Source organism: Panthera pardus, unplaced genomic scaffold, assembly GCF_024362965.1.
Source record: "Panthera pardus isolate Hobbes unplaced genomic scaffold, ASM2436296v1 HiC_scaffold_12, whole genome shotgun sequence".
NCBI lineage: Eukaryota > Metazoa > Chordata > Mammalia > Carnivora > Felidae > Panthera > Panthera pardus.
The window spans coordinates 114,013,706-114,038,994 of NW_026526677.1; the positions used below are offsets into that span (position 1 = coordinate 114,013,706).

Sequence of the window (25,289 nt, forward strand, 5' to 3'; positions counted from 1 at the left end):
CACACTCTGTGAACATTTATCCTGTACCAATGTTAGGTTACAAACCACCTAAGCAAGAAGGCAATGTTACAATTAATTTGGCTGAGTGACTCGGGAGGATGCTGTTTGTATGTGGCCAGACAACTGAGTCTTTTTACAGAGAGGCGAAATCAGCTGCACCTGAGGATTCCCTGCGTGGAGACACCCCCTCCTCCCTGCTGGGTTCCAGACCTTTCCAGGTTGCTGGGTTTCCAGACACCTAGAGCTGCTTTCGATGGTTGTCCCTTGTTTGTCCCCTGCAGTATTCCCATTTCTGTGTCACTTCTGGTTTTGAAGCCCTAATAAGTCTACAGGAAATGAAGGATAGAGAATTATGAATCGGGTGTGCTGAACACCAAAAAGTAACGCCAATGAGGAAACTGTGCTGCCCTGAGAGTACAGAATAAATTTATTCAGAGAACCGGGCGCTGGTTCCGAAGGCTGTTAATCCGTATACTTCCTAAGTCCCAGATTTCATACCATAGTGGTAAGAACCAAACAAGGGACTTCTCCCCGTGGGCAGGCAGGCCTGAGACTTCCCGAATGAACAAGCAAGCTCGGTGGGAAGGCTGTCCAATCTCCGCTCCCACCGCCCTCAGGACCCTGCAGGTGCAGCCCTGCAGGTGCGAGCCAAGCTGGGCTAGCCCGGTGCCCTCCCGGTGTAAACGCAGAAGCATCTTACAGAAGGGGGTCTCAGTACAGCTCAACACTCAAGAGGTCTTCAGGAGGATGAAGGCAGCCACGGAGGGGCCAAACCATACAGAAAGATTTTCGGAACACGTGGAATGTTGGTGACTTTATTAAAACGTTCCTCACAGCATTCTTTACAAAACCACCAAGGCCCTAAAAAAAATCGCTCAACAAATATCAAGACCTTCTACATACAGGACACTGGTCCAAAGTGCTCCCAATTCTTTTTTTTTTATTTAATTTTTTTTTATTAATGTTTATTTTTGAGACAGAGAGAGACAGAGCATGAACGGGGGAGGGTCAGAAAGAGAGGGAGACACAGAATCTGAAACAGGCTCCAGGCTCTGAGCTGTCAGCACAGAGCCCGACGTGGGGCTCGAACTCACGGACCTCGAGATCATGACCTGAGCCGAAGCTGGATGCTTAACCGACCGAGCCACCCAGGCGCCCCCAAAGTGCTCCCGATTCTTCATACCACTCCAAAGTGTTTAAAATTCTGAAAGCTTATTTCAAAATTTTTAAATTTTACTTCACTTACGATTTTCAATAAGTATTGAGCATGGAGTGCTCTCTCTACTCCTGTTCACAGGAACGAAAGCCCACCGTTCTCCTGCTAATATACGTATGGTTCATATGTGTTAGGTGTATGTTTACATAGAACAGTTTTCAGCTGCAAATAGATTAAAAAAAATCTTCCAGAAACCAAATCAGTATAGAAGTAAAAAATAGAATACGTTTACTCCATTAGTTATAAAGCTTAAACAGTTTTGGATCTTCTTCACGACAGAAAGGTCCGGATGGTGCCCTTGATTGGGCCCCTGCAAATGGGGCATTTTCTGAGGGGAGGGGCGCAGTCTTGGCACACCACCAGGTGGCCGCAGGGAATGAACACCACGGACACTTCTCGGTCCAGGCACACTTTGCAGGTTCTTTCCTCCTGCAGCCTCCTCAGCTGCTCTTCCACTGGCAAATCTAACAAGAGAAAAGGATTTTCTTAATGTTTTTTAGTTTAATTTTTTGTGAGAGCAAGAGCATACGCATGCGCGGGGAGGGGCAGTGGGGGGGGGGGGGAGAGAGAGAGAGGGAGGGAGGGAGGGAGGGAGAAAGAGAGAGAATGCCAAGCAGGCAGGGCCCTGTTGGGGGGGCTCCATCCCACAAACTGTGAGCCCATGACCTGAACCGAAATCAAGAGCCAGATGCTTAAGCACCTGAGCCCCCCAGGCGCCCCGAGAAAAGAATTTTTAATGACAGGAAACTTGATGCTTCTGCTCCCATGAAAAGCCAAGAAAATAAAACCAATGTTTTCTATTGGTTAAATTAATACTATTTTACCTGAAACATCTTCTGTGGGAACATACTTTAGGTCCTGTTGCACTAAGGGAGAAAAGCAAAAAGCACTAAACAAAATGGCACTATAACAAACAACGTTAATATTTATTCACGGAATACACATTTTTAAACTAATAGCTTAGACTCTGGCCAAATGCTATACATAACTGTGATAACATCAAGGCAATAAAAATCTTTTATCTTTTTGTGCAATTAATAGTTTATAAATTAGACTGAATTATTTTCAATGATCCCAAAGTACTAAGATTAAAGCATATTTTCTTTTTTAAAAACCTGAATTGCATTGAATTTTAGATTCCAGTGCGTTAACAATGCAATATTCGTTTCGGGTGTACAAGCTAGCGACTCAACACTGATTGACGTACGACACCCAGTGCTTGTCACACGAAGAGCATATTTTCAAATTGGCTTAGAAAGATCCCCCAAATAACTGTGCAGCACTCACCGAAGAAACGCTCGTATAACACGGGGTCCATTTCTAGGAGACAGTTTTTAAATACGGTGACTGCAAAACTTCCCTTCACTAACACAGCATCAATCAGCAATCTTGCTTGCAGAGATGTTTGTGCTTTCTGTGTAATAACACTGTGTTCTTGCTCAGTAATCACTCTGGCAGTTCGGAGACCATCCAGGATGGGGAGTACGGAAGTCAGATGTTGAAAGAGCGCCATTCTGTTCTTCCGGATTAATGACACATCATCTTTGTAAAAAAGAAAACAAACATGTTCCCACTGTGCTCACACACTTCCTTCCACGCCTACACGTAACTGCATGAAAAAGCAACATAATTTGTGATTGGTCAGGCCGCGCAGGTGGCTGGGGTCGGGGCCACCTGCTGCCTGGGCCATCTTGACGATCACTGTGTTAAGCACTTTGCATCATATATTAATCCCTTCCACCTCCATAACAGCTGTCCCAGGAAGGCGCCCTACCCCCACTTAGCAGACGAGGAACCGGAGGCACCGGGAGGCGAACAAACTGTAAAGGACACACAACTCGAGAAAGTCAAACGCAGGCAGAGGCAGTCTGGAGCCGTGATCTGTGTTCCTGGACATTCTGAACTACTGCTGAGCCTTTAACCAAGTAACATTTAGAACCTGATAAAACTGAAATTCCAATTCAGTCTAGTCAAGTTGGGGAAAGATAAAATCAGGAGATGAAAACAACAGAACATTTATTTCTCAAATGATCATTCACCCGTAAAATTTCTTCAAAATTCCATTTTAAGATGAAATTTTGATTATTTCCCCAAGTTAGACACGATGTTGCCATTACTCAAATCTTTTCTAGGAAGTGGGGAAAGGCATTAACAGCATGTTAAAAATTAAATCCTACTGGTCAGGGATACCCTCCTGTCTATAGGATCACCACATTCCCCTTGAAGATCTAGGTTTTGTACCTCTTGGCAAAATACTTTGCATTTCAAAATTCTGCAATTTTATTATCTCCTGGCAATATGATTTATGAACCTAAGTTTAATCATTATTATACAATTTTGCCATGACCCATAAGGCTCCTTCTATAAAATAACTAATGACAGAAATGGGGCTATCTAAAAAACTTATGCGGGGGAAGTGACTGTTGGATTTTAGAAACGCTGACTCTGTCAAGTAACAGGACACAAAAATAGAATCATTTAATAAAGGATAAAAAATAGTGCTTAATCAAAAAGTCAAGGCCAGAGATACCCTATTTGAAGAGAGCTGGAGCTCTGGGAAAAAACTGGGAAATGGCCAGGACCGAGATTAGTGTGTAGCACAAAGAAAAGGCTGCACAAGTATGCACTGAACAGAGGCGCAGGCAAGCCTTCCTATGTAAAGAGCAGAAGGAACAAAGAAGTAATGGCCAGAGGGCTATGACTTTGCACCTAATGCACTGGGGTAAATCCTCTGGTAGAGAAGTAGTGATGTAATTTGCACCTGGTGTTGAAGTATGTTAGTTTTTCCATCTAACATTTATGTTTCTAATTACATTTTACTTAGACAAATGTAACAAGTTCTCTGAAATTCTCAAGGCTTCTAAAATTGGATTGCTAGTGGTTGAGGAGAAAAGGACTCATCTGAAACTCACAGACTGCATTCTAGCACTTAAGAGGGAAAGACTTGAATAGACCTTTGAAGCATATTATTCTTTGGTTCTGGAAAAATTATCCTAAGTTTACTTACACACCTGTCAAGAAACTACTTACCTACTGCTCTTGGAAAACTATAAAATCATCAGTAACCTGAGCGGAGATATTTTCGTTCACTCATTCAAACAGTATTTCTGGAGCACAAACTATGTGCACAGGGTGCCTGCCAGTGTGGACATTAGGGTGTGTAGAGACGCGAAGACATCTTTCTGACGATGTCAATTACTGGATATTGTTGACTGGGGTCATCTGTGCAGACTGTGGATTTTCTTTGAAAGAAACATAAGTGCTTTATAGCTGGATGCCCTCGGACTTTGAGAAGTGCTCGCTGGTGACTAGCAGCCAGGTCAAGCAGCCGTATCTCCACTTCATGGTGAAACAGGAACCCTGACGAGGCCAGGCAAAGATGAGCGTGGGCTCTGTCACTGCCGTCCCAGGGGTCTGCAGACTGAATAATGCCTGCTTTGGTAAAGCTAGGATGCCTTCCTGCTAGGATTGGGTACGTCCATCTAGGGTGGCCCCGAAGACAAAGCCACCGGAGCGGTAGGCTTGTCCAAGCACAGAGCGGACGATCTTACGGTCAATCATCCTGGGAAGAAACAGATCCCAGATGGCACTACACAAGACAAGGGGTAAACTTTTCTCATTCTGGGCTTTGGGGATACCAGGGGACCTGGGCTTTCGCAAGGGACGTCCCTAGTCATGTGTGTAAAACGGCCACAACTTTGGAGAGATGAACCAGAACAGAAGCTAAGCAGATAGACGCAGGAAGAAGGCCTCAGAGGCACCGAGAGGCCCAAACAGTTACAGCCGTCAATGGCCATCTGTGACACACTGCTCTTCTGTTACCCCTACATCTCCAGGAAGAGCTTGTTAAAAGTTGCGGTCTGTTTTCAACCGTGTTGAAAACACTGGCGGATCCGGTCCACGCTTAGCAAAGGGTGGCAACGGAGAGATTTCTCCTGGTCTAGGCCAGAGCGATGGCAGGGTTCAGAGTCGCCAGATGGGAATGCACATGCTTGGAGGAGGAGAGTTTTGCGAAGGAAGGCTGAGCAGAGATGATACAGTGGCAGACAAGGCTGGCAAGATAACCTGACCCGGGAGAATGGAAACAGCATCCTAGACCTCCCCTAAACAAAAGACACCCCAAAGGGGAACTAGGTTCTTGTGTGGACAGGTAGGAAACTTAATCATAAGCCATACGTTAATGTGTGTTATTAATGTTATCATAATGTCATTAGGCTGAGACACACTGTGATGGTAATTTTAAAATACATAATTGCCCCTGATTCTACCCTAATTTATAGCAAAGAGGAATGAACCTAGGATCAAAAACAAGCCACGTATGATTACACATACAGTCAACGAAAAACTGTATATGTAACTGTATATGTAAATGTAATCTTAACTGTATTTTTACTCTGGGTAAAATATAAGTTAAGAATATAAGTAAAATAAAAATATAAGTTAAGAGTAAAAATATAAGTTAAGAAAATCCTTTCACTCAGGGCGCCTGGGAGGCTCAGTCAGTTAAGTGTCCGGCTCTGGATTTCAGCTCAGGTCATGATCTCAGAGATGATGGTCAAAGATGAGCTTGGGCTCTGTTGCTGCCAGCCTGGGGGTGTGCAGGCCTGAATAATTCATGCTGAGCACTGAGCTAGAACCGGCTTCAGATTCTTTGTCTCTCCCTCTCTCTGCCCCTCCCCTGCTTGCATGCACACACACTCTCTCAAAATAAACATTCAAAAGAAAAGAAAATGCTTTCATTCAATATATACATTTTCAATTTACTAATGAGCAATTCAAAAATATTAAAAAAAATTTTTTTAATGTGTATTTTATCTTTGAGAGAGAGAGAGAGAGAGAGAGAGCATGAGCAGGGGAGAGGCCGAGACAAAGGGAGACACAGAATCCCAAGCAGGCTCCAGGCTCCGAGCTGTCAGCACAGAGCCCGACGCGGGGCCCGAACTCATGAACCACAAGATCATGACCTGAGTCGAAGTCGGATGCTCAGCTGACTGAGCCACCCAGGCGCCTCTCAAATATATTTTAATGTAAAAATTTCCAGAATTCAAATTCAGAACATTGAACATAAAATCTGATTGAACTAAAATCTGAGTAACTATGAGTTACTTTCAGTAACTTAGAGACAGACATCAACTCCATACAGAAAGAGACACTGATTACTAAATGCATGTACCTGATTCTTTTTCCTCAGTGGCTCTTTCTTTCTCCTCTTCCCTGATTTCATCTTCTGCATTGAGTAAATCTGATACAATATCACTGACTGTTTTGTAATTCTCCCCGCTCGTCAGGATCTTGCTCTGAACGGTCTGCTTCACCAGGTTTCTACCGAAGCCCATCTCCAAGGCCGCTTTCACCACGGGTGTGTTCATCATGACGGCATCTTCGGAGGAACTTTCTCCAGGCCCAAAATGAACAACTACATAAAATCGAGAATTTGGCACATGTTGGGATAGTCTATATATTTTTGGAATTGAAAGTTATTAGTTTCAAAAACATAAAGTCCAGAAAATGTAGAGCCATTATTTTGTCTTAACTTTGTTAAACTTAAAATAATGATACACACGTTCAGTCACGAAGATAAGAATATGGAATATCGTATTCCGATACAAAATATGCATTCCCCAGCATAACCGTGAGTGGGAGAAAGAAACAGAATGTCGAGGATCCCGGCCACCAAACATTCTTTTCTCCCCGTGATGAAGGAACAAAGGAGCTTTCTAAATCCAGTATGTTCCATGTATTTTTCAAAGAGGCCACTGTCCTCGCTCACTCCGTCGCCACAGGGCCTCCTACTGAATCTCTCCTGTCTATTCCTTCCCGGCCCTGCAACCAGAGTGACTGTCACACACAGATCCGACTGTGTCGTACTCCTTCTGAAACTCCATCAACAACTGCTTCGTTCTCACAGACACTCAACTGTGGCTTACAAGACGGCACCCAATCTGGGCCCCGCTCACCTCGTGAGCCTCATCTCTTGCCACTTTCTCATTCACGCTCTACACTCAAGACCAGAAGTCACAGACTGGTGGCTCTTGGGTCCAAGCCCGCCCGCAGGGCTGACCACTCTTAGCGCTGGCCGGCTTCCTTCATGTATCTGTTCGCGATCCTACTTTTTTCTGGCCATACAGAATTTTGCTCATTTCTTCAAATGCGCCTGCTCTTTTGTGTGGCTTAAGACTTTCATGTGTTCTCTCTGCCTAGAATATTCTTTTGCTCCCTTGGTCATCTGGTTAACTCCTACCCTTGCCTTCAGTTCTATGCTAAGACAAGTACTTCCTCTGGAAAGCCTTTTCTGATCTTGCAAGTTTGGGTGACCCGCCCCTCATGCACCCCCAGAGCCCAGCACGCTTCACTTTTCCCAGCATATCCCTTCCCATGTCCTTGTCTGTATCTCTTGCACTATTAGCTCATGAGAATAGGACGTATGTTTACCCTGTTCTCTATGTTTTCCTCAGAATAGCAGAATCACAATAAATATTTACTGAAGTGAAATAAACACTAGATGACAGAGTAGAACAGCTTGTTCAAATAGTGACTCTATCATCTTTTAGGTTTAACCTGTCTGAGCCTCAGGTTCCTACAGAAGAATGGGAATAATAATTTCTACCCTCTTCATGTTACAGGAAGAATATGTGAGCAAGCTAATGTCATGGTGCCCGCGCTCCCACAAGGTCTGAGAGCAAGGGTGAGGCTGGATGTAAGCAGTGTGTTAAAACTACAGACAGTCAAGTCCCACCCTTAGATACCATGACTCAATACAGTAGGTTTAATGTGGAGACCAGAAATCTGCAATATTTTTTTTAAAAATTCTTAATGTTTCTTTACTTTGAGAGAAAGAGACAGAGCACAAGCAGGGGAGGGGCAGAGAGCTAGAGACAGAGACCCAGAATCTGAAGCAGGCTCCAGGCTCTGAGCTATCAGCACAGACCCCGACGCGGGGCTTGAACTCACGAGCCGAGAGATCATGACCTGAGGCAAAGTCACATGCTTAACGGACCGAGCCACCCAGGTGCTCCATAATCTGCAGTATTTTTTAATGTTCTTCAGGCAAATATGATACACACTGAAGTTTGACAAATACCGACTTAATGAATTTGAGAATGCATTGCACAGTCCAGAACATCATACAATGTACATTATTACTATTATCACATTTCAATCACCATCGTACCAAAAGGTTCTATTTAAATGCAGTAATTAGGGGCACCTGGGTGGCTCAGTCAGTTAAGCGTTTGACTTTGGCTCAGGTCACAATCTCATGGTTTGTGGGTTTGAGCCCCACCTTGGGCTTTGTGCTGACAGCTCAGAACCTGGAGCCTGCTTCGGATTCTGAGTTTCCCTTTCTCTCTGTCCCTCCCCTGCTCACACTCTGTCTCTCAAAAATAAATAAACATTAAAAAAATAATTTAAGTGCAGTAATTATTATCATTATACATACTTGGTGACTCAGCATTCTCATCTTCTGTGTTGTCCGAAGTAGATAACAACTGCAGGAAAAAAAAGTATATAAATTAGGATAGATATAAGTCTTACCCTGTCCATTATAATATAAATGAGTCAAGAGATCTATTTTATTCAATTTATTGGAAACTGACTAGCTTATAGGCAAATGATTTTTTACCTCAAAAGCAATATTGCATCTACATTCAAAAGTAATTCTCTATGCCATAAACTATTCTTGATGAAGCCGATATTCATTCATGAAGGCAAGAAAAGGGCTACACCTTCTCAGTGATATGAGACAATCATTGTTTGCCTTTCATCCCAAACACCTGACATTTCCTGGGTCATCCTTTGGGATAAGTTGGACCCTAGATCAGTTCTACTGTCTGTGGTTACAAAGTAACCCTCAAACTATTATATAAATTCTTATCTGCCTTTCTAGGAAGATTATTTTCCTTCCAGCACTTTGAATATTTCTTGCCATTCCCTCTGGCCTGCCAAGTTTTTGCTGAAAAATCCCCTGGTAGCCTTATGGGGTTTCCCTTTATATGCAAATATCTTTTTTTTTATTGCTTTTAAGATTCTCGTTATCACCACTTTTTAATTACTATGTGTCTTGGTGTGGACCTCCTTGGGTTGATTTTATTGGTGGCTCCCTGTGCCTCCTACATCTGGATTTCTGTTTTTCCTCCCCAGAGCAGGGATGTTGTGAGCTGTTATTGCCTCACATAAATCTTCTGCCCCCTTTCCTCTCTCTTCTTCTTCGGGGATCCATATAATACAAATATTGTTATGCTTGATGGAGTCTATTCTCATTTTGCATAATTTTTTTCTCTTTCCTGCTCAGCTTGATAACTTTCCATTCCTCTGCCTTCTAGGTCACTAATTCATTCCTCTGCTTCTTCCGTCCTGCTGTTCATTCCATCACCCATGTTTTTTTATTTCATTTAGTGAGCCTTTATCTCTGCTATGTTATTCCTTATCTCTATGTAAGGATCTCACGCATACTTTCCACTATTTTCTCAAGTCCAGTGAGTATCCTTATGATAATTGCTTTAAATTCTCCATCAGACTTATTACTTATCTTTGTTTTGCTTGGGTCTCATACTGTGATTTTTCTCCTGCTCTTCCATTTAGAACATATTCCTCTGTCTCCTCATCTTGTCTGTGTGTCTGTTTCTGTGTGTTAGGAAAGTCAGCTCCATCTCCTGCTCTTGAAAGTAGTGTCCTTATGAAGGAGAGAACTTTCCATGTCCTGCCGTGCTGTCCCCTGTTCCCCAGAACCTGGCCCTTCAGGGGCATGTCCTGTATGTGATGTGCACCCTCCTGTGGTGGCTGAGCCCCCTCTGCCTTAAGTCCAGTTGTCCACACAGGGTGTCTTTGCCTGTTGTGGGCAGGGTTTTGTCCCTGGGCTGTTTGTGGGCCATTCTGGGGCCACCTTGGGTTTGAGTTGAGTCAGAGCAGGGGTTTGCCGGAGATGCAGTAGCACCGGCCTTGTGCTTGTTGCTCCCTGAGAAGTTTGTTGGTGAGCAGGGCCTGCCGTCAGACCAGATGTCTGCCCCCCCCCCCCCCCCGACTACCGCAGCCAGTTGGGACCGGTGTGTGGTTGTCTTCCCCTCCCCCTGGGGCGGGACTCACTTTGGAGCGGCGCTGGCCCTCGTCGGGGCTGCTTGCGCCCCGCCAGGCTTGCAGCCCCGGTCTGGATGAGCTCCGGCCAAGAGCATGTTGGATGAGATGGATCCACAAAGCGCAAAACGTGGTGTTAGCAAGGTTCATGCCAATCTTCTGGTTGCAGGGGACCCACAGCACGGGGGCTGGGGCGGGCCCAGCAGAGGGGGTGGTGTGACTTAAGCAAGTCAGGTAGCAAGTGTAGGCGCTGCCCTGGTTCCCACAGGTGGCCACGTGCTTATGCTGAGGGACAGAGTAAGGAAATGGTGCCTGCCAGCTCCTTGGTTCCTAGAGAAGTCCCTCAGTGAAGTCTGAAAGGAGTAAACACTTCCGCCTCCCACGGGGCCCAAACTGCTGCTTATTACTCTCTATCTCCACGGGCTGTTTGTTGTGCTGTCTAATGGTGGGGACTCAGTTTCCTCTTACCTATTGGCTGTTCTAGAGCTGGGCGTGCCAATTTTGAAAATTCCAGGTTTTCAGTCCTGATGGTTGTAAGAACTCACAAAATTCAGCCCTTCTGGTTTTCAAAGCCAGGTGTCACGGGGATTCGTCTTGCCCACGTGGGATCCCTGCTGTGAGGGTCTGTTTCTCTCCCCCCTCGCTGCACCTGTGGCTCCCTCTCTCCCGCAGATGGCCTGCAGTCCACTGAGCTGCCCACTGCGTCTCTGCCCTTCCTGCCACCTTCGATGTGGCCTTTTCTCTATATTTAGTTGTAGAGTCTGTGTGGCCAGTCTTCAGGCCACTTTCTGGGTTATTTACTGATGTGGCTGTTCTCTAGCTGTATCCGGCGTGGACGAGGTGAGCTGAGGGTCCTCCTGCTCTGCCCTCTTCCCAGCAATCTCATTCCAGGAAGAGGAGAAGGACCAGTACAATTCTCATTCTCACATCTTTTCAAGAGAAAACTGTATAGTAAAACTATTACGTGCCAATTTTTTCCCTCAAATAATTTAACTTACTGAAACCTTGTTACAGAAATACTCAGAGCCATACCTTAAATATTATTTTTCGGTAGGTCTCTAATTCGGCGTCTGTATGCAAAGACTAGCTGTAAGATCATGTTGGGTATTATAAAAAAATGAAACGTATTTTTAAAGCAACTCTTTGTTCGCTAAGTACTCCTCTCTGTGATTAGCAGAAGATAATTTATCTGTTGTTGACCAATGATTTGTAAAAGCCACCCATACCTGTTCAAGGAGACAGGGGTGACTGGCTTGAATCTGACTGATGAACTCGTGTCCTTTGATTCGTATCAAATACTCACACCTGAAATACGAACAAAGTTAAGTCTGGGGGGTTGTTTTAACCCCATTATTTGTAGGCAGCTAAGTATTTCCAGTGAACATAAACGTACACATCAGCACTTAACATTCATTTCACACATGGGAAGAGGCAAGATGCCGTACGTGAGAGACTGCACACAGTGCCTCACCGACGCTGGAGCTCCAAGGGTCACGGGGCTCTCAGTCTCCACTGGGAGCTCCCGGCTGTGCTCTTCAAAATTTTGCAGATTGCCAAATACACTCTGAACACTGAGAACAGAGTCAAAGCGACAGGGAGAAAGTTCTCTAATAAATCATGCTGCTCTCTCATAAACCCTGCACGTTTAAAACTTAAAAATACACGAAGCAGGACAAGAGAGGAATAATGAGGAAGGTGAACACATTTTCTAACAAGACAGATGGTCCCAAGTCAGCAGTTCCTAGATCACACACACCCGCTGTCACCCAAGTATAAAAGGAACCCAGATTCACCCTTGTCCTTATATATTCTCAAAGTTTCCGCAATGGAAAGCTAGGAGCACCTCTTAGAAACACTAGAAGTTTTGACCATGAACAATACCATCGGAAGCCTCTTGACTTCAATTTCAAAACAAGAGCACAAATAAGCATGGAATAATCAAAAGTAAGTGTAGGAACGGACAAGGAAATGTTCTGTAGTGATCAAAGGAGGAGAGATGTGTCTATATTGACCCGGATCTCCCTATTCAATACCCCAACCTGCTTGGTGCTTCTGATTTTTCTCACCGTCCTGTTTTCTCTCGTTGTCTGTAGCACTTGCTATCTTCCGACATGCTACATAATTTATTAAGTTTTTATGAAGTGTCTGCTTCTCTGGCTACTAAGTTAATGTGTGAGACCAAGGATCTTGGGTTTGTTCAGCTGAGTATCTTAACCACCTGGAACACTGCCTGGCAACAGATGATCAATTAACATGAAATGCTGAATAAATGGAAATATGTCCAAGACATGAGGCTAACTGAAAAAAGGTTTCAAAACGGTATATATAATATCTAATTCACTTAATACCATATACGTTCATCTACCGATGTACGTATGTTTCAAGAGGTGTCTGGAGGGATATTCACTAAAATGCTAACTGTGGTCCTCTTTAGATAATGGGGTTTCTGGACTTTTACATTTTCTTCTCTGTACTTCTCTACAGTGTGTGTACACAGGAAACCATAAACCTGTATCTTCCGTCGAAACGGTTTAGTTATTTTTCTAAGCAATTCATGCTAAATTTATTCACGAGTGCATTTTTGAAAGAAAGAATAAAGCAACGGCCGATTGTCAGGTAAACACAAATAACCCGTCCCATAACGACGACAAACGTTCGCACGGAGGGTTTCAAAACGATCACCTCGGAAACCACTTGGCGTGCTCCACCCACGGGTCGTCTCCTGATTCCCAGCAGCGCAGCCCACCGTCGCAGCAGAAGCATTTGACGTCATCACTGTGCCCTGAAACGAATTTTGGACCAAGACTCGTGAATACACACAAGGTGCCCACGACGACGAGCTAAGGCACAACACGCGGGCCGTTCTCCCGCGACCGCACGAAGCCCCTCACCCATGTAGTAGAAGCCAGCCAGGGCCAGCTGCTCGGGGAGAACAGGCACGCTGGGGGGCCAGCTGCAGAAGCTTCGGGAGCGGGCCGCGTGCGTCTGCATGCTCCGGTTGGACACGGCGCACCGCAAGGCGTCCTGAAGCCGGCTTTCTGCGAACGGGCAGAAGGGGAAGTGTCTCAGGTGCTCTGACAGGGCGTCGTCGTCCGGCTCCCAGTTACTCAGTCTCCCGCCGCAGGCGAAGCAGGCCACCTTGTCCCCAGGGCCCAGGTAGTAAAACCCAGCTCTGGCCAGCTGCTCCGGCAGCGGGAAGGTCAAGGGCCAGCCCTGGAAAGAGTGCAATCTGGCTTCCTCGGCCTCCATCGCACGGTGGCGGTGGCGGGGACTCGTCCTCCGGGGACAGAGACCTTGGTTTGCTCTGAAGGTCACAGGGTTCTGCGGGAAGGTGGCGCAGGAGCGGCTAGGACAGCCCCCGTTTTCCACGCTGGGAGGCGGCACGAGCCTGGAGCGCGTCCCTGAGGAAGGACAGGCGGGCTGAGAGGGGGCGCCCGAAGCGCTCACCGGGTTCAGACTCTGGATGAAGCTGCAGCTGGGGTACAGCCTCCGATGCTTCTCCAGGGGACTGTCCCCCTGCTTCCAGTTGTCCAGCGTCAGGCCGCAGCAGAAGCACCGGACCCTGTCCTTCCGGCCCGTGTAGTAGAACCCGGCCCGGGCCAGGCTCCGCTCCGAGACAGGGGCGCCGGCGGGGAAGGCCGAGAACGTGGACATTCGGTACAGCTCGCACGAGTGGTCGTATTTCAGCCCCGACACGGTGCCGCCTTTCAGCAGCTTTGATGACAACGTGCTGTTTGCTCCGATGTTCATGACGAAACGGACGGGGTGGCAAAGGGACCAGCCTTTCTCTGGGGAGGTAGCTTTGTGCATGGCTCTGGACGGTGGTTACTTTTATCACTAGGCGGACACCCAGAACAGGAAGTCTCTTGTCCTTCTTTCCCTCTGTGTATTCAGGGCTTCCGCATGGTGAGATTCTAAGCTCGACGCTGACACGCGGTAGGGGGAGAGTGTGTGCAACTGCGCTTTTCCATAATCTTTACACACACAGCGCGAGCACGATGGCACACGGCACCTCGCCGCGGAAGTCAAAACCCCGCGCACCAGCGGGGAGCGCTTCAGGTCACCAAGATGCCACTCGGCGCCGGGCACCCCCGCAGGCAGGACAGCGCCTCGGCGGGGGCGCTTCACGGTGCCCGGCTGGCCTGGAGACCAGGCGTGGGGCTCACACTGCCAGCCTGTTTTCGGGGAGGAAACCTATGCCCTGCACGTGCTCCACAGAAAAAAATCCAAACTATGTTTATTTTGCTTTTTTTTAATTACGAAATTTGGTAGCCAGAAAAAAAGAAGAAGCGGAAGACCTGCCTGAACAGAAGAAACGAGTACATTGGGGTCATTTCACTGATTGCAGGATGTATCTTTTTAACACCTCTGTTACCAAGAGGTACCTTTCAGCTAACAAATACCGTATTTTAATCAGCAGCGCTTTTCTTTCTTGGAACTATATAAAATAATGGTGTGTTTTCCAATTAGTGACATCTTAGATGCGATGGAATACCATCTATCCCAAATCGTGCTCGAATTAAGTAATTTTTCTTCCTAGAATATTTGTAATAGGAAAAACAAAACGATCTAGAATTTTCCTACAAATGAAGAGCTGAAGTGGGAACAGAATTGGCTGGTGCATCTTAAGTCCTGTTTCAAAATTACCTGAACGACAATTACTTCCCATAGTCAGCGGCTTGGTTACTTAGTCCTAGTGATTCCAGGAGAACTTAGCAAACTGAATACTGTATTTCAAATAAATCCTCAGAGAAGAATGTGTTTGTTCAACTGGTCTTTTTAGGCTCAGCTTCACGCTGTTGAAAGACACTACCAAATCTATTCTGACAATGGATTTGTTTCTTAAAACAGTCAAAAGTCAGAGGGCTGCGTTTGTACACGAAGATGAATAATCGAAGTGTACAAAGGTGGCTTTGGTCAGAAATCCCGAAGACAGCATACCTTGAGCCAGAATTCATCGCAACAAGAAAATAATGAATTTACGTTGTCACGATCCCCTCCTTTGGCCAAGCAGAGACCTTGTGAAAGTTCAGAGTTTCTCAATTACGACCGGCTACCAGTAAAAAGTTTCTGTGTCAGTAACATGAACAACAATCTGCAAACGGGTCTCCGTGGCTTCTCTAGCAGTGATTTCTGCGCACAGTTTCCTGGGTCCCACAGGTGATGGGGTTTCCGCTGCGACTTTGGCTCTTTACTTCCAGGTGATATGAGAAACGTGGCTCTGTTCCGGGGATCAGTTATTGTGTCTAACGTCAGCAGTGGACAAAAATTTTACACATTATTGCAGAAACCCTTCCGGGGCTAGTCACCGTGTCTGCGTAAGTCTGTTCTTTTCCCAAAATGGACCATCCAGCCATCATTCTCACCGTCATCCTTGTCAGAGATAACAGCCCATTCAAACAAGCCGAACTTGAGACTTTTAACACATGCACATTCAGATAAGTGCTTAGATCATTCCTTTACCAATCGTCCATGCTAGTGTGCCATACTCTACGCCTGGGGCACCGCGAAGTCTTGTTCTGGACATTTCTTTGTCACCATGGAAGTCTCTTGACCTGTCAGAGGCCTCACCTGCGTGCTTCTCTAACTTAGTAGAGGGGTGAATATTGTTCTAGATAACTGTCGCTCGTTTTCAGATCTGTACCAAACACAAGTTCCTTCTCTCTGTTCTGTTCTGGCTAGAATCACTTCCCTTTATATCCACCAGTCAAATTCAAAGACGAGATCATCAAGACTTTATAGTTACACCTCACGCCACTAGACTGTATTGTTTAAAATTCACATCCTTTGGGATAATAAAAACTCCAGTTCACACTTGTTTCTTCATGCACAAAACTACCTCCCGGAGATCAGACTAAGTCCCTTTTAAGGGTGTTAGGCCTCCATTTTGAGATGTTTTGATTTATGGGGAAAAAAATGGAAAAAATCTAGAAGTAGAACACTTTGCCTCTTTCGTAAAACCTGTTTAAAACGAGAAAAAGACAGTTTTAAAAGTCAAATACCACACAGATATAACACAACGATCTCTTTGTAAACACGTTCTTCAAGCCAGAGCACTAGTGTTTGCTGATTGGCTACCTTGCCCAAGACACGGTGCTGTGTGATGCACTGCAGAGGCCACGAAATCCCAAGTGAAAACCAGAGGGCTCCAGCGGGTGGCCAGCAAGGGTATTATTATGTTTGGCTTTCACAGAATTGGATCTCGGTATTTTACTCATTGTTTTAACTTTGGATTTTGAAATGAATTCATACATACAGAAAAGTTACAGAAACAGGAGGGTTCCCACATACCCTACACTCAACTTCTCCAAAGCTACTATCTTATAAGATCATGGTACAACTATGGAGGCCAGGAAATTAACACGGATACAGTGCCGTTACTTAATGTACTTGCCCTGCTTCATCACTAACATTGTTAAAAGTAAGAGATTTCCCATGACCCTAGATCCCAGGTCCTTGTGAAAACCAGACTGCCAACAGTGGGTGACAAGCGGCCAGCGGGCACACAGCGGCTTCATCTTTCACACAGGGCACACGGCCCGGCCCTCTGATACGGATACATTTGTCCCTGAACTGGAACTGTGGTTTTTCTCACAGTACGGTCAGCAAGGGAGTGAGACTGCTCTAATACCTGTGTCTGTCAAAAGCACCAAAAATGCAAGGTGGACAAAGAGAGACAAGTTTGGAGAAAAATGAGAGTCCTGTATTTGTGGAGAAGAAGAATATTCCTACATGTTAAATGCATAAATAGAGTGGGGTTTTGTTTAAAAGAGACATCCCCAGATCTGTTCGCTCTGTCACCTGCCTGGCCTCTATACATCTGAGACTGTGAACTGCTTACACGGGCCTTATGCTGAAGAAGCCTGGGGGTGGACACAAGGCACATGCATGCCTGCGGAAATACAGGCAACAGTTGTATGATAAAGTACAAAAAATTGCCCACCCCAGATGGATTCAAACTCTCTTACCCTCTTTCAGCACGCAGACCCCAAATATGCTGGGGACCCCTGAGGCCTCCCCGCAAGCTTGAGGACCTCCACAGCCCTCCTCCCAGACTGGGGATCCCAATGGCCTCCTCCCAGGCTGGGGACCCTCACGCCTCCTGCCCCAGGCTGGGGGCCCACAGTCTCCTCCCAGGCTGGGGACCCCAGTGGCCCTCCCCCCAGAATGGGCCCCCAGCTGCAGCCCTCCCCCAGGCTGGCGACCCTCACGCCTCCCGCCCCAGGCTGGGGGCCCACAGTCTCCTCCCAGGCTGAGGACCCCAGTGGCCCTCCCCCAGGATGGGGCCCTCCCCTGCGGCCCTCCCCCGAGGCTGGGGACCCTCACGCCTCCCGCCCTAGGCTGGGGACTAGCACAGCCACAGCTCTGGTGAGCTAGGCAGCTCCTTGGCCCCTGCAAGTATGCAAACCTGCAGGGCCCTCCTCAAATTTCTCCTCCACTGGCCCGCATCCTGTTTGCTAGACTGCTGTGCCTTCTGTTAGAGACCTTCACCTCCTCAAATCCATGCCTCTCTCCCTCATAACCTACCCGCTGCCTCAGAAATCCTGCTCTCCGCCCCAGTCCCTTACCCCTTCCTCTCTGCGGACCCTTCCCTCGATGTAGCAAGCAAACTTAAGTCTGTCTCAGTTTCAAAATGAAAACACCAACAAAAATCCTCTCTCGACCCCACTTTCCAATCTGGCGACTACCGCGGACCCCTGGACGATGCAGGGTCAGGGGCACCCGCCCCTCTCCCCAGGCTGTTGAAAATCTGAGCGTAACTGCTGACTCCCGAAGACCTTAGTAACACAGTACAGTTGACAGGAGCCTTACCGATGGCACTCGACTAATGCATGCACTGTATTTTTACAATAAAGCCAGCTAGAGAAAAGAAAATGTTAAGAAAACCAAAGGAAAATACATTTACTATGCTGTGCCGTACTCAGGGGAACCACAGGCACATAAGGGGACCTGTGCGGTTCAAACCCCGCTGTCAAGGCCCAGGTGGTGCCTGCGTCTCACCTTGTCTTCACCGCCAAGGGCCTCGGGTGAGACCCCCCTGTACAATTACATTCAGCCAGCACCACTTAAAAGTGCTGTCGATATTGTTAACGCCAACGCCTTCTTCCCCACAACCAGTGGAAGTCACATTTGGCCCTGGCGCCTCTTAGATATGTCCCAGTCCCCTGGCTACTGTAATGCCACCCTCTGGGGACTCCTGTCTCCTTTCTAGCGGTTCCTTCACAGAATCAGCCTCTTCTTACCCTTAGCGTGACGTGGGCAACCTTCCTGATCCCAGGGCTGGTGGCCGTCTCTACCGACTTAGGCGCTTGACAAATGCACAGCTGTGACCCTGGCCCCTTTCTGCCTCCCTGGACTGTGATCTCCTCCGGATCAGAACCAGGTTTCAGCCCCGGATGGCCCACCCACTGCCGGCATCCACCGGGCACCGTTCGGAATGCAGACAGGAAGTTCAGAGTGAATGTTAGCAAAGTTGACTGAGCGCCCGGTGATGACAACACCCTCACGGTCACCGGCACAGCATTAAGAACATCAATGTTACAGTAATGACTCCCAAGTCTGCTCCCCGACGGTTTCATACGAGGGTTTGAAGTCAGGCATCCTACGTTTCCACTCAGGTAACCGAGACCGGAGGGGTGCCCTTGGGCCAGAAAACGTCCCTGAGCCCGAGTTCCCTCATTGTCCACGGAGATAATAACGGTACCCCTTTCTGGAGACCGTGAGATTTGAACCCCAAACCACTCACTCAAGGTGTCTACAGGGTCCCGGCACCGACCACCGGGGAAACGACCAGAAATCTACTCTCTGTGCCACCACGTGCGAACATTCCAACAGTCGTTCCTCCGCGGGTTTGAGCAGGACTCGACTGGGGCCTCCCTACCAAGTTGTGGGGCGCCCTGTCCCGCAGCTCACTGGGCATCCACCGAGGCGCGGGGACACCTCCTGGCCCTGGGGTCACCCCGGCCGCGAGGGCCTCCCACCCCACTGGCCCTCCACTGGCTGGCGCGGAGGTGCGCACGGCAGGGGCTGGCGGGGGGGGGGGGGGGCCTCGCACGCCCCGTGAACCCCCCGCCCGCGCGAGGGGAGGTCCGCGCACCCGCACACCCGCTGCCCCGTGGGCCCCTCGCCCGAGGAGAGGCCCGCGCGCGCGCGCGCGCGCACGCGCCCGGCGACCCGTCACCTCCTGCCGCCCCGGGGGAGGTCCGCGCCCGCGCACCCACGCCCCCGCGCCCTCGCGGCCCGTCGCGCACCTGCAGCCCCGAGGCCCCGCGCGTGCCGGCCGCGTCGTCGGGTGGCCGCCGTCGCCCGGCTCCGGGGCGCGCCGCAGGGCGTCGCCGCCTTTTAGCGCCTGGCGCCGACCCCCCCGCCCCCCGCCCGTCCGTGCAGCGGCCGGTGCTTTCCTCGCGGGACGACGGGGAACTCCGGGGCGGTAACCACACGCGCTTCCCCTGACCGCGGCCTGGCCAGCCCTCCCCGCCCCCACCCCGGGGGATTTCCGCGACCCCGGGCGCCACCCCGCCGGGCGGCCTTCCAGAGAGCCGGCGCCGCGCGCTCGCGCCCGGGCAGCGGCCGCGTGCTCGGGGTCGGCCCGGTCGCGCGTCCCCGCCGGCGGTCGCAGGAGCGAGGGCGCGGGCGGAAGCGCGGGTTCCCGGTGGGCCTAGCTGCAGTGCCTGGGGCGGCGGCGTGGCCTTCTTCGTTTCCGGTAGCGAGGTGTGTGTGTGCGTGTTTGTCTTCGCCTGGTTGGTTGTTTTTGTAACTAGGGTGGGCCTGGCTATAAAAAAAAAAAAAAAAAGTCCCTTCCTTTAGGCTCTTGTCCCGCACCGGACAGCTCTCGGTGACGGCGGTCCTCTCCGGGACACCGGGGTCTGTGCACCTGCCGTCCCTCCAGCTGCCCGGCGCACGCGGGGGGGGGGGGGGGGGGGGTGGGGGGCCGCCTGCCGGGTACCGGATGGATGGGGGCGCTCAACTGACTGCGCCGCCTTCCAGCACAGCTAAGATGATCAGGAGCCAAAGGAAATCCTGTAACGTTATTCGGGAATTCTTCCTCCCGTGGAAACAAAACGGACGCCCGTTCCGTTCGGCACAGTCGGCACGGGCTGGGGCGTCTTCAGGATGCGGTGGCTCCGGCCGCCCAGGGCAGTCGGGGCTCCAGCTGGAAGGGGCCGACGTGACTGAGTTTATGTCACAGGGAAATCGCAGTCCACTTCCGACCCTGCCCGGTTCAAAACCCGGCAAGACATTTTCAACTCATCTTGGAGGTGACTGAAAACCTTTTTTGTGGGCGTTATATGCTTTTGATCTTGTAGCCACCAAGAGGATTTTTGAAACACGAAACTCCTCTGGACATTGTTAACTTTAAAGCATAAAAGTTGGGGCGCCTGGGTGGCTCAGTCAGTTAAGCGTCTGACTTCAGCTCAGGTCACGATCTCACGGTCCGTGAGTTCGAGCCCCGTGTCGGGCTCTGGGCTGATGGCTCAGAGCCTGGAGCCTGCTTCCGATTCTGTCTCCCTCTCTCTGACCCTCCCCCATTCATGCTCTGTCTCTCTCTGTCTCAAAAATAAATAAAAACGTTAAAAAAAATTAAAAAAAAAAAGCATAAAAGTTGTCACGGTTGCGAAGCACCTGCAGAATGCAGACATAGGTATTTTGGAACACAGTGGATCCGGCCCTCTTTTCAACCGATTGGTCGAATACAAATACCACAGCCAGCCATTCTATACCCATCGTCCATTAAACATCAGCTCGGCTTCCATAACTGTAAATATTATAGCGTTGCGTTTTGTCCTTGAACATTTTACTGCCCCTACAGATTTTTATTTAATTTTATTTATTATTCCAATATAGGTAACATACAGTGTTATATTAGTTTCTGGTGCCTCCACAGTATTTCCATACATGTTTGCAAGGGACAGCTTTATGATCACCCTGGCACATATTTCTGAAACAAAATGTGTATAAATTGAAATTCGTTTTTTTCCAAGCAAGGCACCTGGGGGGCTCAGTTGGTTAAGTGTCTGACTTTTGGTTTCGGCTCAGGTTATGATCTCACAGTTCATGGGTTCCAACCCCCGGCCTCTGGCTCTGTGTTGACAGCACAGAGCCTGCTTGGGATCCTCTCTCTCTCTCTCTCTCTCTCTCTCTCTCAATAAATAAATAACACTTGAAATTACTTTTTCCTGTGATCAAAAGGCTCTAAGTGTTAAAAATTTCTCTTTGATTGCATTACTGATACTAGTTTCAATACTTATTATACAGTTGGTCGAAACAATACGGATCAGGGGCATCTGGGTGGCTCAGTCAGTTCAGCGAATGACCCTTGATTTCAGCTCAGGTCATAATCTTCATGGTTCGTGGGATTGAGCCCTGCATCGGGCTCTGCACTGACAGCACAGAGCCTGCTTGGGATTTTCTCTCTCCCTCTCTCTCTGCCCCTCACCTGCGCGCGCGCTCTCTCTCAATAAACAAACTTTAAAATAGTTTTAAATATTTGAAAATTAAAAAATGTAGATCACAAATGTTGATAATTACTAAATATAAAAAGTAAAACTCTATTATAAATGCAATCTCAGTGGGGGTGTCAGCTTATATTTGAACAATGTTCAACTGTGTGTTCATCAGTATTACCTATTACTAACTATAATAGGGTTCAGCATAGATTCTGCTCCTTTTATTGCTAAAGATTCTAAGTGTTGAAAACCTTCTTTACATAAGTAAGTATAGATACGACCAGAAAAATGTCATTTGTCAATTTTTCACAGTATTTTGACCTTCTGTTTCATACCTCCAAAATCCTTTAATGATCTTTAATGAAAAAATTTAGTTACTAGCAGACAAGTCAATTTTGTTGAAATCAGCGACTTGGAAACCACAGGCGCTTTGTTCCCAGAGAGAGTTGCCAGAGTTAGCAAATGAAAATACAGGACACCTCGTTAAATTTAAATCTGAGATAAAACAACAAATAATTTGGTGGCATAAGTTTGTCTCATACAATACCTTATTCATTGATTATCTTACATTCACATCGAACTGGCTGTCCTAGATTTCATCTGGCAGCTCTATACCCAGATTTGAGAGTCACCCCATGTTCTCAGCACTAATGCCAATTATCTCCAATTGTTCAGGAAGACTTTACACCTGGGGTGAGACGCTATTTTACAAGCCAAGATGGGTGAGCACGAAGCCTTCTCTTCAAGAAGAGAGCCCCACGGTGAACAGGTTGGTGACAAGGCGGGACAGCCTGGCCCCCTTCGCAGCTCTGGTTTTCAGGCTGATCGGGTTTAGGAAGAGCCCCATGTGGACTTGAAGCACCAGGCTGTCAATTCCTTTAACACTGAGTTCCCACTTGCCTGGGGCTAATCTTTGTGAAGACGTGGTGAGCCTGCCCAAGGGAGTACCTGTCCCAACTGAACGACCAGCGGCCTGAGGAGTCCCAGTGGGACTGGCTTTCCCAGGTGCTTCGGGCACAATGAGAGTGGAGAGGAGACCTACCTGCCAGGCCCCGGAGTGCATCGCCACGTCTCCTCCGCAACATTTCACGCAACTTTAACGATGCATTTTTTAAAAATGTTTACTTATTTATTTTAGGAGAGACAGCGAGAGAGAGAAAATGGGCAGGGGAGGGGCAGAGAGAGAGAGGAAGAGAGAGAGAACCCCAAGCAGGCTCTGCACTGTCAGCACGGATGTGGGGCTCGAGCCCACAAACCATGAGATCATGACCTGAGCTGACAGAAAGAATCAGATGCTTAACTTCCTGAGCCACCCAGGCTCCCCAGTGATTGATGTTTTAAAAATAATTGTTTTCCTATAATCTAAGGTGCACAGGAGCAAGGCTGCATGTATTTTGTTCAGCACACTATTCTAGTACAAGCAGGGTACCTGTAAATAGGGAGTGTTCACTAAACCTCTGTTGACTGAATGACAAAAACGGACTCAGAGTGTCCACTTGGACCCTCCCTCTCCTAAACCTGCACCCATTTTTTAAATAGTGAAACATAACTTACCTTTTCCCTCCCAACTCTGTGAACATCCCAACTATTTTATATAAAAACTCCACTTTTCCTTGCAGCACCCAAACATCACCTAAATATGTTTTCTCTCCAATCCTCTTGTACACACAGAAGGAAGCGAGGAAATGCTTCAGGACAATGACAAGATAGACACACGAGGCCATTAGTATCTGGTTTACAACAGCTTTCTTCTGCTGTCCATGTCTAAGCAGGGTATGAGAAGCGTGTTCACCCCATTCCTGGTTTGGAACTTCTAGGACTCTCAACTGCGGTGTGTTCTCATTATCCTATTCTATTTAAATCAAGTTTAAAATATCTGTTTCCCTTGAGGGCGATCATGATGAAAAAAACACTCCCTCTCTGGAAGGAATTTCACGTGGTCGTAAGTGCTCTAACAACTTCAGCGCCAGTCCAAGGGTATTTCACTCTAAGTTAGTACATTTTTAGTTAAGGAGATACATAGAAATTGTGCCCCGGAGTCTAGAACTGAAAGTAAAAGTGAAATCTAACAGAGGGGCATGGTGTTCCTGATTCCAAAGCAAATACGAGAGTCACTGTGAACGCTGGGGATTTCCTGGTCTGTTGGCAACTTCGTAACTTGCAAATAAAACACAGATCAGCCCTGAACAAGTGCTAATGAAGAAGTTTACCTGGAAGTGTCTGTTAGTGTAGACGAAGTGATGACGCTGGCCCTCACACATGGTGGCTTACTTTTGATTTCTTTGTCCTGACAGTACTTTGCCCATATAATTTACATTACACAGTCAAAGGGCACACATCTTACGTGCACAGCTCATGAATCTTAACAAATGTGTATACTTGGGGGACCACCAACCAGACCGATACCAAGAACACTTTCCCACCACCCCAGGAAATTCCTCCATGCCTGTTTTTGGTCAATACTTATCTGCATAGCCCGGCCCCCCGCCTCAGGCACTGTTCTGGTATCTTCTGCCTCAGCTTTCGTTTGTCTGTTCTCACACTTCACAGAAGTGGAATTGTGTGGTGTGTACTCATAAAGGCTTCTTTCACTAACTATTTGTAGTTTCATCCACACTGTACCACATCTTAGCAGTCTGTTCATTTTACTGACAAACGGTATCTGTTACCATCATTTGTGTATTCATTCTCCTGCTCGTGGACGTTTGGGTTATTTCCTGGTTTGACCCCTTATGCAGAGTGAAGTTATGAACATTTTGGTCTGAGTCTTTGTGCGACTCTATGGATCCGTTTCTGTTTTATAAACGCCTGGACACGGAATCGCGTGGGGTAGGTGCGTGTTTGTTTTCACAAGGAACTGCCAAAAGCTTTTACAAAACGTCTGCAGCACGTTACACCCTGCCAGCAATGTGTAACAACTCTACGTGCTGAACATCCCTCCTAGGCTTGGAATTGTTAACTTTCTACATCTGACCTCTTCCTGGGAGTATGTCCCGGTATCTCATTTTGCTTCTAATTTTTATTTCCCTGGTAATTGATGATGAATATATTTTCATATGCGCCTTCATGACTTCGATCTCCTCTTCTGTGAAGTGACTGTTCAAATCTTCTATTTTTAAACTAAATCAGTCGGGCGCCTGGGTGGCTCAGTTGGTTGAGTGTCCAACTTCGGCTCAGACTATGATCTCACTGTTCATGAGTTCAAACCCCACGTCGGGCTCTGTGCTGACAGTTCAGAGCCTGGAGCCTGCTTTGGATTCTGTCTCTCTCTCTCTCTCTCTCTCTCTCTCTCTCTCTCTCTGCCCCTACCGGGCTCACACACTGTTTCTCTCTCTCAAAAATAAGTAAACATTAAAAAACATTTTAAACTAAATCGATTGACTTTTTATTATTGACTGAAGGGAATTCTTTACATATTCTGCATATGAGTCCTCTGTTGTGTGCATTGTGAATATTTTCTACAAGTTGGTGGATTGCCTCTTGCCTTTACTAACAGTGTCTTTTAATAAGTAGAATATTTTAATTCTGATGGAGCCTAAGTTAATGTTTTCTTTTAT

The 25,289-nt window shown here is 47.6% G+C and overlaps 1 protein-coding gene and 1 long non-coding RNA gene across 2 annotated transcripts; one reads left to right on the top strand and one right to left on the bottom strand.

The window, feature by feature from the left end:
• Positions 1 to 801: 801 nt before the first annotated feature.
• Positions 802 to 19,663, bottom strand: LOC109257521 (baculoviral IAP repeat-containing protein 3-like). The gene is made up of 9 exons (XM_019433674.2): positions 19,537 to 19,663; positions 13,177 to 16,246; positions 12,968 to 13,067; positions 11,512 to 11,590; positions 8,655 to 8,703; positions 6,390 to 6,632; positions 2,504 to 2,758; positions 2,041 to 2,082; positions 802 to 1,680 (listed from the first exon to the last, which is right to left on the bottom strand). The coding sequence occupies exons 2-9, from the start codon at positions 14,093 to 14,095 to the stop codon at positions 1,487 to 1,489; spliced, it is 1,881 nt and encodes a 626-aa protein (XP_019289219.2). The 5' UTR covers positions 14,096 to 16,246; positions 19,537 to 19,663; the 3' UTR covers positions 802 to 1,486.
• Positions 19,664 to 19,805: 142 nt separating this feature from the next.
• LOC109257522 (uncharacterized) lies at positions 19,806 to 25,032 on the top strand. Its single transcript, XR_008421337.1, has 3 exons — positions 19,806 to 19,996; positions 22,408 to 23,505; positions 24,471 to 25,032. It is a non-coding gene; the product is annotated as an uncharacterized LOC109257522 (long non-coding RNA).
• The last annotated feature ends 257 nt before the right edge of the window (positions 25,033 to 25,289 follow it).